Source organism: Cottoperca gobio, chromosome 24, assembly GCF_900634415.1.
Source record: "Cottoperca gobio chromosome 24, fCotGob3.1, whole genome shotgun sequence".
Classification (NCBI taxonomy): domain Eukaryota; kingdom Metazoa; phylum Chordata; class Actinopteri; order Perciformes; family Bovichtidae; genus Cottoperca; species Cottoperca gobio.
This window is the reverse complement of record NC_041378.1, coordinates 2,788,446-2,801,420: the sequence shown is the minus strand read 5'-3', so window position 1 is coordinate 2,801,420 and position 12,975 is coordinate 2,788,446. Positions and strand designations below refer to the sequence as shown.

Sequence of the window (12,975 nt, the reverse complement as noted above, 5' to 3'; positions counted from 1 at the left end):
AATATCATTTGTAAATGCAGGTAAACACATCGTTTCTTTATGCACTGGCCAATTCTGCTTCCTTAACTTGTCTTCTTTCAGATTAGAGTAAAAAAAACACATTTAGGTGTTAAAATGCACCTAAAGTTTAACATTTGCATATTTAAACTAACGACGAGTTGACTCATCGATGAATTCAAAACAAGTGTCTGTGCTTCTGTTTTATATATTAAACTGAATAACTTCACAAAACAAGACATTTTATAGAGCAAACGATTAATCTCCACAATAATAATAATAATAATCTGCAGACTAATGAAAAAGTAAAGTTACTCGGTGATATCTATTAGTTAAAGGTTTTACTCGCCTGCAGCGTCTCCCCTTAGAACAATTTAAATACTTTTTGTTTTGCAGGAAACACCAAGACAAAAAACACTTTTGACTTTTTATTGACTTCCTTCCAATCTGTGACCTCAAAATGCACGAGTGCAATATACAGCAGTATATATACATGTATAGCATAAGATACAATCAGCAGATAAATATAAAATTCAGTAAAATAGTACTCTAGTCATGTAAACTGGATTTTTAGATCTATGACACAAGTGGTACAAATCACTACATGCCTGCTCATCGAGAACACGACGTCTTATTTTCAATAGAAATGCACACTAGTTTGCTCAGCACTAGTTTGAGGTCGAAGGTGACGACTGCAGGGGGTGAGGTGGTGAGGAAGTGTTGGTGAGACACTACATCCACACAGGACATCTGTCCGTGACTAAGTTTAAACACGTCCCCTCCTTTTCTTTTTCTTTCCACTTGCTGAAATCCACCATCGACTTCAACGAGTGTGCGAAAGTTAGAAAATACATTCTGCTTTATTTCTGTAAAGTGATGCAACGGTAAAAATCCCAGATGTTCCCCATCTGAATATCGCTCAAGAAAAGAATCCCATGATATTCCAGGAATGTCCCCACCGGTACGAACATCGTCTGTAGTGATTGCACCGTGTCGGACTGCAGTACTGAGCGCTACTGTAACTCTAAAACTCTTTATTGGTTCATATGAATATATATATAGGTACGTATAAATAAAAGCACATTAGAGCAAAATCTTCATAGGAAAAAAACGAAACATAAAAAGATGGATGCGTGTTCTAGTGTTTTGCACACATGATAACTTGACATGCTTACAGGACTAGTTTAGTGTCTTAAAGGTTACATGTGAAGTCCCAGCGTCACTGTGCAGTCACACTGCAGGCACCGTGATCAGCAGGCTACCAGCTGCATCCCAAACGTGTGGCACGCAGCTTTCTGCTACTGTTGCCTAATCATTATGTACCAACAAGTTCAGATGTGTCCTAAAAGAAATGTGGTGAGGCTCAAACCTTTCCATCACTTTTAAAAACTTGAGTTAGAAAGACTTCGGGGTAAAAAGATGAACATTATCTAGATTTTGATGGCGTATTAAAACCAAGCTGATGGCAGTGCGAGTGCAGAGTCAGGCGGAGAACAGTCCCGGCGCACTCTGCTGTGAGTGGGCGGGGGTCGTGTTTGGCAAGAAATCTAAGCGGGAGAGGAAACACCAGCACGCGGGCAGTGAGATAATGTCTTAACAAGCCACTGAAGATAATCACAACAATATAATGTGGTCATTCTAAAGACGGGTGTTTGGAACATCTAGACGGGAGTGTCTGTAGTCATGGCAGCGGGGGCCTTCTTTAGAGTGATGGTGAAGAATGATTCATTCAGAGCGGTGACTGCTGTCAGCTGTGGTTTACCAGTTGTCAAGGAAGTCGAATCCAGTCTTCAGGAGGTTGTTGCTCGTGTTGTACTGAGGGAGGGGGGAGAGACGGGGAGACGCGGGTCAGAACATTTATATCCACAGCAACATGTTTAATGTCACCAGCACGTGTTGTACACAGAAACTCACCTGGCCAAAGGTGGGGCTGGCGGATGAACCTTCTTCCTCCTTCTCCTTCTGCACACTGGTCGGGCGGTTGGGGGGCTTGGACCTCATGCCAGAGGAGAACACTTCATCCACGGTGCTGCCGACCGACGGCAAGGTGCTCTGAGATCGCTCCCATCCTGCAACCGAGGACGACACCCTCACAGGTGGGGGCAGGTTTGGCGAAATGGAGATGGACGCCGGTGTTGCACTGACAGCGACGGCGACGGGGATGGGGGGGTGTGGAGCTGGAACTTTGGGTGCTCGCTGCTTTATGGACCGGGTAGAAGCTGGAGGGTGGGGGTCTGCGGCCTCAGGCTCCTTGGTGGTGACGGAGGTCTCCTGTAGAAAAGGTTCAGGGGCATTGACAGTTAATATAAGACGGGGGTTGCATATGTGTTGACATTTCCTTTAAAGGGACAGTTCACCCCACACAAGGTATATGTTCCCTCTTACCTGCACTGCTATTTAACAATCTAGATTGCTTTGGAGCGAGTTGTTGGAGATATAACGTGCACACGCTCTTCTCTGCGGGGGTACGGCTGGCGAGTGTAGTTCGATAGAAAGAAAACAGTTCCTACATGACACTGCGGATTATCTTGAGTAACTGGGTCGTCATTTCTGGCTGTTGATTCTTTCAAATGCATTCTTTGTGCCTTTGAGCTCCACAAACCGAGTGCCATCCAGTTTCTTTATATTCAAGCGAAGGCACACATCTCCTGATATCTACAAAACTCCAAAAACAATTGACTTTGTGGGCGAACTGTCCTTTAAAGCTTCTCATACGAGCGTGGCATGTTGTACAGGATGTTGATGAGGCAGTCCAGACATTTGTATCGGCTGCATTCACCCTCCGTTTCTCCGACACTTGTGGAGGCTGCACAGACTGGCAGCTCTCGGCTTCAGGCTAGATGCTATTTCAGGATACACAGCTCAATGAGTGACATGTGTTGTGTTGGGAATGTTCTTTCAATCTGTTGTTGTTTTGTTTTTAATTATGCAGACCCGAAATGTACTTGTGCCAAAATATACGAGCACAACTTCTCGGCAGCTGTTGAATTCAAACACCAGATAGTGAAAAAGGGGATTTCAGTGCTTACCTGTCGGAGGTAGGAGGGGAGGGATTTCTCTCCTTTCTCGAGGGATTTGATCTGGCTGGGGGTGAGGGACTGGAAGTCGGCTTGCTCTCCCTCCAGCCTGGACCTCTCTGCGCTGATCTTCCAGAAAGACGACTCCTCCTCTGGCCTCCGTCCCTCGCTGACAGACACCTTCGTAATCACACAGTTATAACACATTTAAACTGTCCAAACATTAGGGGCTGTCTATGCTGTGAATAATCTTCCTCTTGTGTTTGGATGCAATGATTTAACCGAGTCCCACACAACCGTGCATTAATATAGAGTATAAAACACCTAAGCTGAGCCTTAAACTACACATTCAGTAACATATGATGAGTTAGACGTTTCCTTTCCAACCAAAATGTACAAATTAAAACAACCACGTCTTCACCTTGGCTCCTTGTGTACTCTTGCCAAGCTGGCTGGAATGAGGAACCTTTGCAGCCTGCGAGGCGGAGAGCCCCTGGTCTGCAGGGCCGGACGTCATACTGAAGTCCAGCTGGCTCTGAAAGATGGAAGCAACAATATCTCACCATTAAACTGAGCTACATGCACATTACAGATGGTACAAGGGACAGGTGTTTACATCATTTAGTGCAGAGCATTATGAATAAGTTATTAAGTTATAATTTAAGTAAATGATCAAGCAACAATGCCTAACATTGTCAGGGTCTTAAATGTGAGGATTTTATAGAATTGTAATCTGAATACTTGGGGTTTTTCTTCTTCAAAGAGTCACTTGTGTCGGACTCAAACTTAACCTGAATGTTTTTACCTTGGTTTCCCACGAGAAGGGGGCAGAATGCTCATCTTGCCAGGTAATATCCTAAACAGAAACACAATGTCAGAATCGCCTTGGCCCAGTGTGTGTACATAATACAAGGACTTTGCTTTCTTGCACATAAATAGACATAACAGCTAGGAGCAAAGTTGGACAAATACAGATAAAGTATAATAGACAGGACTACTAGTATGTGAAACAATGAGTTTATATACAAATATTATATGAATATATATATAAAATAAAAGTTCTGTAATCTTTAAAGCCATACAAATAGTGCAAAACAAGAAATACTGAATGGACTGTGTGACTATGTATATATAGATTTTTACATACATATTATATTGGTGCATTAAACACTTTCTAATTATAATCTATAATAGGCAGTGGATGTGTGTGTTATACAGGGCTAATGACAGCCAACACAAAACAACAGTGTAGTTTCCATTTCAACCAACATATTCAGGGCTTACATACATACATACATACATAATAAAGTTATGTATCATATAGTTATTTTTTATAAAACCAAAAACTATATTTCCTGGGAGACACTGTTTTTAAAAATGTATCATGGCCTCGCCTATAGTCTATTCAACATAATGTCACCATTAGGCCTAATTGGATCTATTTATCTGTTTCTTGTGGGTGCGACTAAAATGAATGAGTTACGTATCACTCCGCCACTATGACGTCTACCTGCATATTTCAACGGCTACGTGGCTAGTTAGCAACCATGACAACAAAGGCTACTCGGACGTCTAACAACACTCACAAAGCTATTTAATCTCAATTAAAATGTGGTTTAATTACCTCTTCCCCGAAGTGAACCATCTTCTGGCCCGTCTGAATGAGCAGTTTAGGGTAACAGACGACTTCTTCACGGTCCACTCTGTGCATGGCGTATCGGGCTCGGATATGGGGATCCATCATCCCGTTGTCGATGGCGCTGTCTTGCTCTTGTGGCGTCATCGTCTCCCAGGACGAGCCGTGCTTAGCTTCGATGTTCTTCCTCTCCTGCATTATTTTCTTCGCCATGGAGTTGATGGAGGAGAAGTATTCAAACTTCTTTTCCTCCATCCTGTGGGCGTTGTGCCCCGCCATGTTTGCGGCGACTATCATGGCGGCCATCTTTAGCTGCTTCCAGCTGTTGTTATTTTTTTAATGTAGTGAGCAGGAGGAAGAGGAAGCTGTGTGGGCGGGGCGAGGTCTGCGTCTGCTGTTTAATGGCGCCATCTAGCGGTCAGCAGGAGAAACTGCAGTTTAAGAAAATTATAATCTTGCAGCATTTATTTTTGAAGATTGTGTGGAAAATATTTATATTGGTGGCACTAATATATGGAAAGAAAAGTGTCCCAACAATAATATTATACTACTATGTTTGGTCTTCTGTATTTAACGATATATAGTGAGAGTAAAGTAGTGTCTATTTAGATATTAAATATAATGTACCCAGTAAAACTTGTGTTTGAAATATTCCATCTGAATATTGATTATTATTGTGATTTTTGTGGACTAGAAATAGTAGTATTTCCCATCTATTTTTTCACTGTGTATGTACTAGAATATTATATATACGGGTTGTTTTGCCCTTTTTGTCATTATTTTCTAATGTCTATGTATCTGTGTGTACTGTAGATGAGCATGTGTACAATACCATTAAATAAAAAGGTCTCCATCACTTTAAAAAAACTTTTTGTTAAATATATTCTGAAAAATAGCGTGCACCAAAAAATGTTAACTAACAAATAAAAACACTTTGAGAAAGTTTTATTTGCAAAAAAAACAAAAAATGCAATACAAATATAGAAGAAACAAATGTGCATCACTAAAGTATATGAAAAAGTAAAAAGCAAAAACACTACTGAGCATGACGATGCCTCAGTGTCACTAGAGGAAACTCTTTAGCTATTTTATTTTCCTTTAATAATTATGTTTGCATTGTGTGCTCCGTTGTAAAGAGCCTATTAGCTACTGGTGATATATATTGTTGTACGTTTTCCACTTCAATTAAAACATTTAAAAAGGAAAAACTCTTTGCTGTTCCTTTTCAATGAGTGTGTTTTTAAAAGCATTTCAGACTAAACTATTAGGCCAAAATATGTGCTGATAACTGGAGATACATTTACAATGTGGATGCATTATTATATGTATATTTTATTACCTGCTAATTGCATCTTTCTCAGACCAGGTGAGTGTTACATACATAAAAGCCACAACAGTCTAATATGAATATGTGCCGTTTAAAATCCTCTAGACACAAAGTAAAGTGGTGAATACAGAATTCAGCCGAGCTGTATTGGTTTGTTTTGCCCCTGGGGGGCAGCAGAGCACGCTGTAAACGCAACATTGACATATCATCACCTTTTAAGTTGACATGACAAATTTATTGACATATTCAGCAGTTATTGAGCCACATTAGCATTAATCTGGAGTCCTGGTCACCTGACGGATGTAAATCCATTCACTCTGTTTATCCGGCTCTTTAGCTGCTAAATGCTCACCAGCTAGTTGCTACGTAGGAGAAGGAAACATTGTAGGATGAATGTTTAAAATAGAGGTTATTAACTGCAAAGACATTAAAGAAAATCCACAAAATATTTTCTGATCTTCTTTTATCTTTATTTCTCCCGTGATGTGATCATTTGAACACTATAAAAAATATCTCCCTGTATATAAATCAGTGATTTATAATATGTTAAAGGTCATTTCACCCAGAAACAGAACTCATGAATGAGTATAAAAACAGAGATAAATACAAATTATGGACAAAACTTCAAACATGTTTTAATAATAATAATAATAATAAAACAATCTACAAACAAAACAGGAAAAAAAACCAAATGATTTGTTATTAAAATATTAACAGTCCCTGAAGTCATGCCGGCAAATTTAACACGATAGAAGAAAGAAAGAAGCTATCTAACCTGGCATTCTCCAGGCATCATGGAGGCTACGCTTCTCACTTCATCAGACTGTCGCCGTTCGCACGCGGGTGAATGGCGATAAATTCAGAGCGGATTGTTTTGGACTTTCGTCTGGACGCGCATGAACACACCAGGTAGAGGATCTCCATTACGTTGAGTAGAAGAGAGATGCAGGACACGACGAGCATGAAGATGATGAAGATGGTCTTCTCCGTGGGTCGAGACATGTAGCACTCCACCGTGAAGGGGCAGGGGGCTCGGGTGCAGACGATTCTCGCGTCCATGACGAACCCGTACAGATAATACTGCCCGACGATGAACGCCACCTCCAAAAGCATTCTGAAAAATATGGAGGTCATGTAGTTCCCCAGCAGGTCGCCTTTAATCTTAACGTGGCCTTTGTCGTCAGAGTACTTTGGCTCTTTGACGTTTCCCCTGCTGGAGTCCTTCATATGTTCTCTCATCTTGTTTTCTTTGTGGATGATGTGGAGGACGTGACCGAGGTAGATCAGCGTCGGCGTCGACACGAAGATAATCTGGAGGACCCAGAATCGGATGTGTGAGATCGGGAAGGCCTGGTCATAGCAGACGTTCTTGCAGCCAGGCTGTTTGGTGTTACAAATCATACTCGACTGTTCATCGCCCCACACCTGTAAAGTTCAAATGAGACGTTAATATCATTATATGTGTGTCACGCATCAGTGGCGGGCTCAGGGGGCGCCAGCTGCATGTGTCGGGGAACGTTCTCTAACATGTAGAGCAGCCTGTAAGGGATGTCATAAACGTATTTATTTAAAGCACAGATCTTCCAGCACCCACTACTGGTGTCATTATGTCATTAACCTTTTCTGCTCCGGCTCCGAGGATCATGATCCTGAAGATGAACAGCACGATGAGCCAGACCTTCCCGATGACGGTGGAGTGGGACTGGACCTTGTCCAGCAAAGAGGACAGGAATCCCCACTCGCCCATGATCTCTGATCTGATGACAGAAACAGTAACACAAATTATAATGTAGACAAAACATTTGTGTTTAATTCATTGTAAATCCGTCATTCAGCGTCTCCCAAGAGAAGAAGAAGAGAAGACTCCAGCCAGGTAGGAAGGTCTGCGCTCTCCAAGAGCCCTTCTAGCTTTCACAATAGTTCTTTGGCAGATCGTAGAGAAGTTAAAGTGACCTAGTGAACAGCTTTTAGGAACGGAAGCCTAATTTGTGACATTTCAGTACATTTGTAATCTTATTGTTATTTATTGACGTCATGACGGGTGCAGAATAAACACGTATGAATAGGTGAGTTATGATTATTAATTAACACAAAGGTTAAACATCAACAACAGCAGAATGTGTTTTTGCTTAGGAGACAAAGGGACATTGTAAAAGCCCCTAACCTTCAGTGTGTCCTAAAGAATCGTAAAGACAGACCTATAAAACACGTTGCACCACAGAGACTTATCATGCGATTAGAAGGATGGCAGAGGAATGCATATCCCACAGATGTTTTTATGAACTGCTGCATCGATAGATATATTGTTCAGTGGATCGTCGTTACACATCATGGCTCGAAGTTGTCACAGTTAAAACACAGCTGTGTGTCTGTAAGCATTGCTAAAAGCTCTGAACCCCAAAGATATGTAGAAATATGCAGATAATACAGCTTTTATTATTATTATTATTATTATGGACTATGCATCTGAATATTCAGGTAGAGTTCCTGTGTACTCACACACACACTCACACACACACGTACTTAATAAAAGCCTACATCATCAGAATATACCCGTGTGTTTGTGTGTATTTCATTCCAAAAGTTACTGAACTCAAACTTGAATTGGTCACATTTAGTTTTCCGTGCAGCAACAAGTGCTAAAGATTTAAAAAACAAGTCTTTCTTCAGCTTACCTTTGAGTTTCGAAGGCCTCAGGGCAGACAAACAGAGCGGACACCAGCTGTGCAGATGAATGACAGAGAGCCCGGTGAACCCGACCAAGCCTCCCCGTGGTACCTTGAACTTTAGATTAGATGAAACTGCGCAACAGTGTGAGCGGTCACGTTGTCATGACATCTGGAAATGACACATTTTAAGTGGACAAGTTTTTGGCTGAACCCTGACTAGATTGTAAAGGTTAATGATTAGTGCTTTTTGTTTTACTGCTATTTTTGCATTTTGTTTTTGATTCATTGTAATTCATCTAATAATTAAAGGGCATGTGCACAATGACATGAACCCTGTGCAGACTGATGCAATGCCCTGAATAACCCCGTAATGATTCCTACGTGAGGACTGAACATTCATTTCTTCGTGGAACTGGATCAATAGAACATTTTATTCTTTTTGTTCCGGCTGTTTATTTACACAAAGTCTCACAAAAACAACACATTTTATATTAAAAGCTCCCAAAAGAGGCTTTTGTTGAAGGAGTTTTGTATTGAAAACTCTGTCACATGTTGTATTTATACTATGTTGTTAATCCTGTACATACAACATCTACTGCACGTCTGTCCGTCCTGGGAGAGGGATCCCTCCTCAGTCTCTCCCTGAGGTTTCTAACATTTCTCCCCTTTAATTATAGGGTTTCTTTTAGGAAGTTTCTCCTTGTGCGATGTGAGGGTCTAAGGACAGAGGGTCTAAGGACAGAGGGTGTAAGGACAGAGGGTCTAAGGACAGAGGGTGTAAGGACAGAGGGTCTAAGGACAGAGGGTGTAAGGACAGAGGGTCTAAGGACAGAGGGTGTAAGGACAGAGGGTCTAAGGACGGAGGGTCTAAGGACAGAGGGTCTAAAGACAGAGGGTGTAAGGACAGAGTGTCTAAGGACAGAGGGCCTAAGGACAGAGGGTGTAAGGACAGAGGGTCTAAGGACAGAGGGTGTAAAGACAGAGGGTCTAAGCACAGAGGGTGTAAGGACAGAGGGTCTAAGGACAGAGGGTCTGAGGACAGAGGGTCTAAGGACAGAGGGTCTGAGGACAGAGGGTCTGAGGACAGAGGGTCTAAGGACAGAGGGTCTAAGGACAGAGGGTGTAAGGACAGAGGGTCTAAGGACAGAGGGTGTAAAGACAGAGGGTCTAAGCACAGAGGGTGTAAGGACAGAGGGTCTAAGGACAGAGGGTCTGAGGACAGAGGGTCTAAGGACAGAGGGTCTGAGGACAGAGGGTCTGAGGACAGAGGGTCTAAGGACAGAGGGTGTAAGGACAGAGGGTCTAAGGACAGAGGGTGTAAGGACAGAGTGTCTAAGGACAGAGGGTCTAAGGACAGAGCAGAGGGTCTAAAGACAGAGGGTGTAAGAACAGAGGGTCTAAGGACAGAGGGTCTAAGGACTAAGGACAGAGGGTCTAAGGACAGAGGGTCTAAGAACAGAGGGTCTGAGGACAGAGGGTGTAAGGACGGAGGGTCTAAGGACGGAGGGTCTAAGGACAGAGGGTCTAAGGACAGAGGGTCTAAGAACAGAGGGTCTGAGGACAGAGGGTGTAAGGACGGAGGGTCTAAGGACGGAGGGTCTAAGGACAGAGGGTCTAAGGACAGAGGGTCTAAGGACAGAGGGTCTTGTATAATTTGTGATATTGGTATATGTGTATAAATACATTTGATTTGGTTTGAGCAGGTCCTCATGATCCCTGCAGGTTGTATGGAAGTATTTTGTCTCCTTAATATGTCGCACATATTGTCCATCTGATGTAAATATCTTTATAATAACTCATTTATATTTGTCGGCCCATCAACCTCTCCCTATTCTGAATTTATTTGGTTAATCTGTTAATTATTGAAGTAAGTTTTAAGCAAAAATAACAGTTTTCAGCTTCTCAAATGCAAATATCTTTCCAGTGATATTAAACTGAATATATTTGGGTTGTCTGTGACTTGATGTGACGTCTCCCCAGGGAAGAAGCTGTGATGGACTTTTCCCACTTTATGAACCAAACTTTGAATCAATTATTTGAGAAAAGAATCCTGTAGAGTCGTCGGTAATGAAAGTAATAATTACTTTAAGTGTAAATCCTAAAGTCTGAAAGTAATCAATACAGTCATGAAACAGATTTAATCATTTATTAAAAACAATACAGCACACACAAATGTTTCAGATACAATCATCATCGACATCCTCATCCTTCTCTATCGCCGAGCAAACGATTTATTTATTTATAGAAGTCCTGGATAATGAACAATAACTTACAGTGTACAGAGTATGGAAGAACATACTAACAACTACATTACCAACATTTCACACTTTCCATTCTTAGATTTCCAGTTAAATAATAAAAGATAAATGTACAATTCTTAAAACAACGTGCAGATTTATGCAGATTTTTAACTCAGTAGTCGTTTCTCCTCTTTGGCTCCATCCAGGCTGCCACCGATGCTCTCCAGCTCTATGTTCATCTTGTTCTGCTTCAGTGCTTCATCCGTCGTCGTCCACCGGGGCCCCGACAGGCTGGCGGGGTTCTCCGCTGACGTGATCTTGTGAGAGCGAGGACTGGAGCCGCATTTGACCCTGGTGCACAGCAGGTAGAACACCTCCATGACGTTGAGAAGCAAGGAGACGCAGGCCACCACCAGCATAAAGATGATGAAGATGGTCTTCTCCGTGGGTCGGGACATGTAGCACTCCACGGTGAAGGGACAGGGCGTCTTAGAGCAGGCGAACATGGGCACCATGACGAAGCCAGTACAGGTAGTACTGGCCCACGATGAAGGCGGACTCGATGATGATCTTGACCACGAGTTGCGTCAGGTAGCTCCCCAGCAGGCTCCCCTTGATCTTCACTTTCCCCTTCTCGTCTGTGTATTTGGGCTCCTTGAGCCGCCGGGTCCCACCGGGGCTCAACAACCTCTCCCTCATCTTGTTCTCCGCGTGGATGATGTGCACGGCGTGGCCCAGGTACACCAGCGTCGGCGTGGACACGAAGATGATCTGCATGACCCAGAAGCGAATGTGCGAGATGGGGAAGGTCCAATCATAGCAGACGTTCTCACAACCAGGTTGCAGAGTGTTACAGATGAAACCCGACTGCTCGTCGCCCCAGACGCTTTCAGCACCCGCACCCAAGACCATGATCCTGAACAGGAAGAGGACGACCATCCAGATCTTCCCGATGACCGTTGAGTGGGACTGGACCTTGTCCAGCAAGCCTGACAGGAATCCCCAGTCTCCCATCTTTATCGCTGACGTTCAGTTACTAATCTGTGATAAGAAGATCAAAGAAGACATTCAACATTTAGTTTGTACTGAAGTATTAACCACAAGTTATCATTGAATCAATACGCTGCTGAAAGAAAGGCTCGCATTGTTCTCTTTTTCATTTACATTAATAAACACTCTGTTCTTGGACCGGGCGATTTGAGAAGTAAGAGCCCCGTGATCAATAATATCCTAACATAATGATTTCAGTGTAAAGCCTCTGTGGCGTTACAGTAACGAGCTGCACAGGCCGGTGAAGAGACACGACCATAGAAGAGGGAAACTAAACGCTTTCACATCGATGAACGTGAAAAGCAATCTGATTCCATTCATATTAATACCGACAGAGAAAAAGCAAGTCTTTAACATTCAAAATTTAAATCAAAATGTAAAAAGAAATGCGTGAAATGATTAGTTTTCTGTCGCAGAGGACGCTCGCTGCATCTTACCTGCTGACCCGTCAGATCGGACTGTCTGCGGCTGGGACAGATGGTTAACTTTAAAGTTGGACCTTGGAGTTTTGAGCATGCGAGCATCCATTGCACAACATCTGGCTTCAAATGTCACGTTGCGCTCGTCGGCCAACGAGAGCAGAAAAGGTTGATAAAAGACGACACAGGTGTAATAATTGACAGGTGTTCGGTATCTCACTTAAATGACCTTGAGAGTTTGAAAATAACAAACTGCTAATATTGAAATATTCTGCATGCGTTTGACAAATTATTGCATAACATTTTACTATCTGGGGCCAATTAATATGAACACACCTTCAACCAGCACATTATCATTGACCTGAAACAAAAAGATCACCTCTTTGTAAGCTCAGACGGAGCCAGGTGAGTCCTTTCTATATATAGAAAACAATACAGATTATTTTGTACTATAATAACAATAACAGACATGTCTAATTGTCTACTTGGTAATATTTACTTTGATGAGCAAATGTTTTGAGGTACAACAACATGATAGAAACTGTATCTACAGTATGATGGAGGGTTGGAGAGATGAGGCTGTTACACAGATTAGTAAACACGAGAGCTTTATTGATATT

At 42.3% G+C, this 12,975-nt stretch overlaps 3 protein-coding genes across 3 annotated transcripts; all 3 read right to left on the bottom strand.

Annotated features, from left to right (window-relative positions):
* Positions 1–412: 412 nt before the first annotated feature.
* c24h1orf198 (chromosome 24 C1orf198 homolog) lies at positions 413–4,977 on the bottom strand. Its single transcript, XM_029462856.1, has 6 exons — positions 4,639–4,977; positions 3,820–3,870; positions 3,436–3,549; positions 3,027–3,194; positions 1,912–2,268; positions 413–1,812 (listed from the first exon to the last, which is right to left on the bottom strand). The coding sequence occupies exons 1-6, from the start codon at positions 4,954–4,956 to the stop codon at positions 1,756–1,758; spliced, it is 1,065 nt and encodes a 354-aa protein (XP_029318716.1). The 5' UTR covers positions 4,957–4,977; the 3' UTR covers positions 413–1,755.
* A 1,810-nt stretch (positions 4,978–6,787) lies between these two features.
* On the bottom strand, positions 6,788–7,736 carry LOC115028926 (gap junction Cx32.2 protein-like). The gene is made up of 2 exons (XM_029462858.1): positions 7,596–7,736; positions 6,788–7,402 (listed from the first exon to the last, which is right to left on the bottom strand). Exons 1-2 carry the CDS (start codon positions 7,722–7,724, stop codon positions 6,788–6,790), a joined length of 744 nt encoding a protein of 247 aa, XP_029318718.1. The 5' UTR covers positions 7,725–7,736.
* Positions 7,737–11,053: 3,317 nt separating this feature from the next.
* Positions 11,054–11,900, bottom strand: LOC115028914 (gap junction Cx32.2 protein-like). The gene is given in 2 exon segments (XM_029462845.1): positions 11,054–11,410; positions 11,412–11,900. Coding segments are annotated over 2 exon segments (846 nt in total).
* Positions 11,901–12,975: the final 1,075 nt, after the last annotated feature.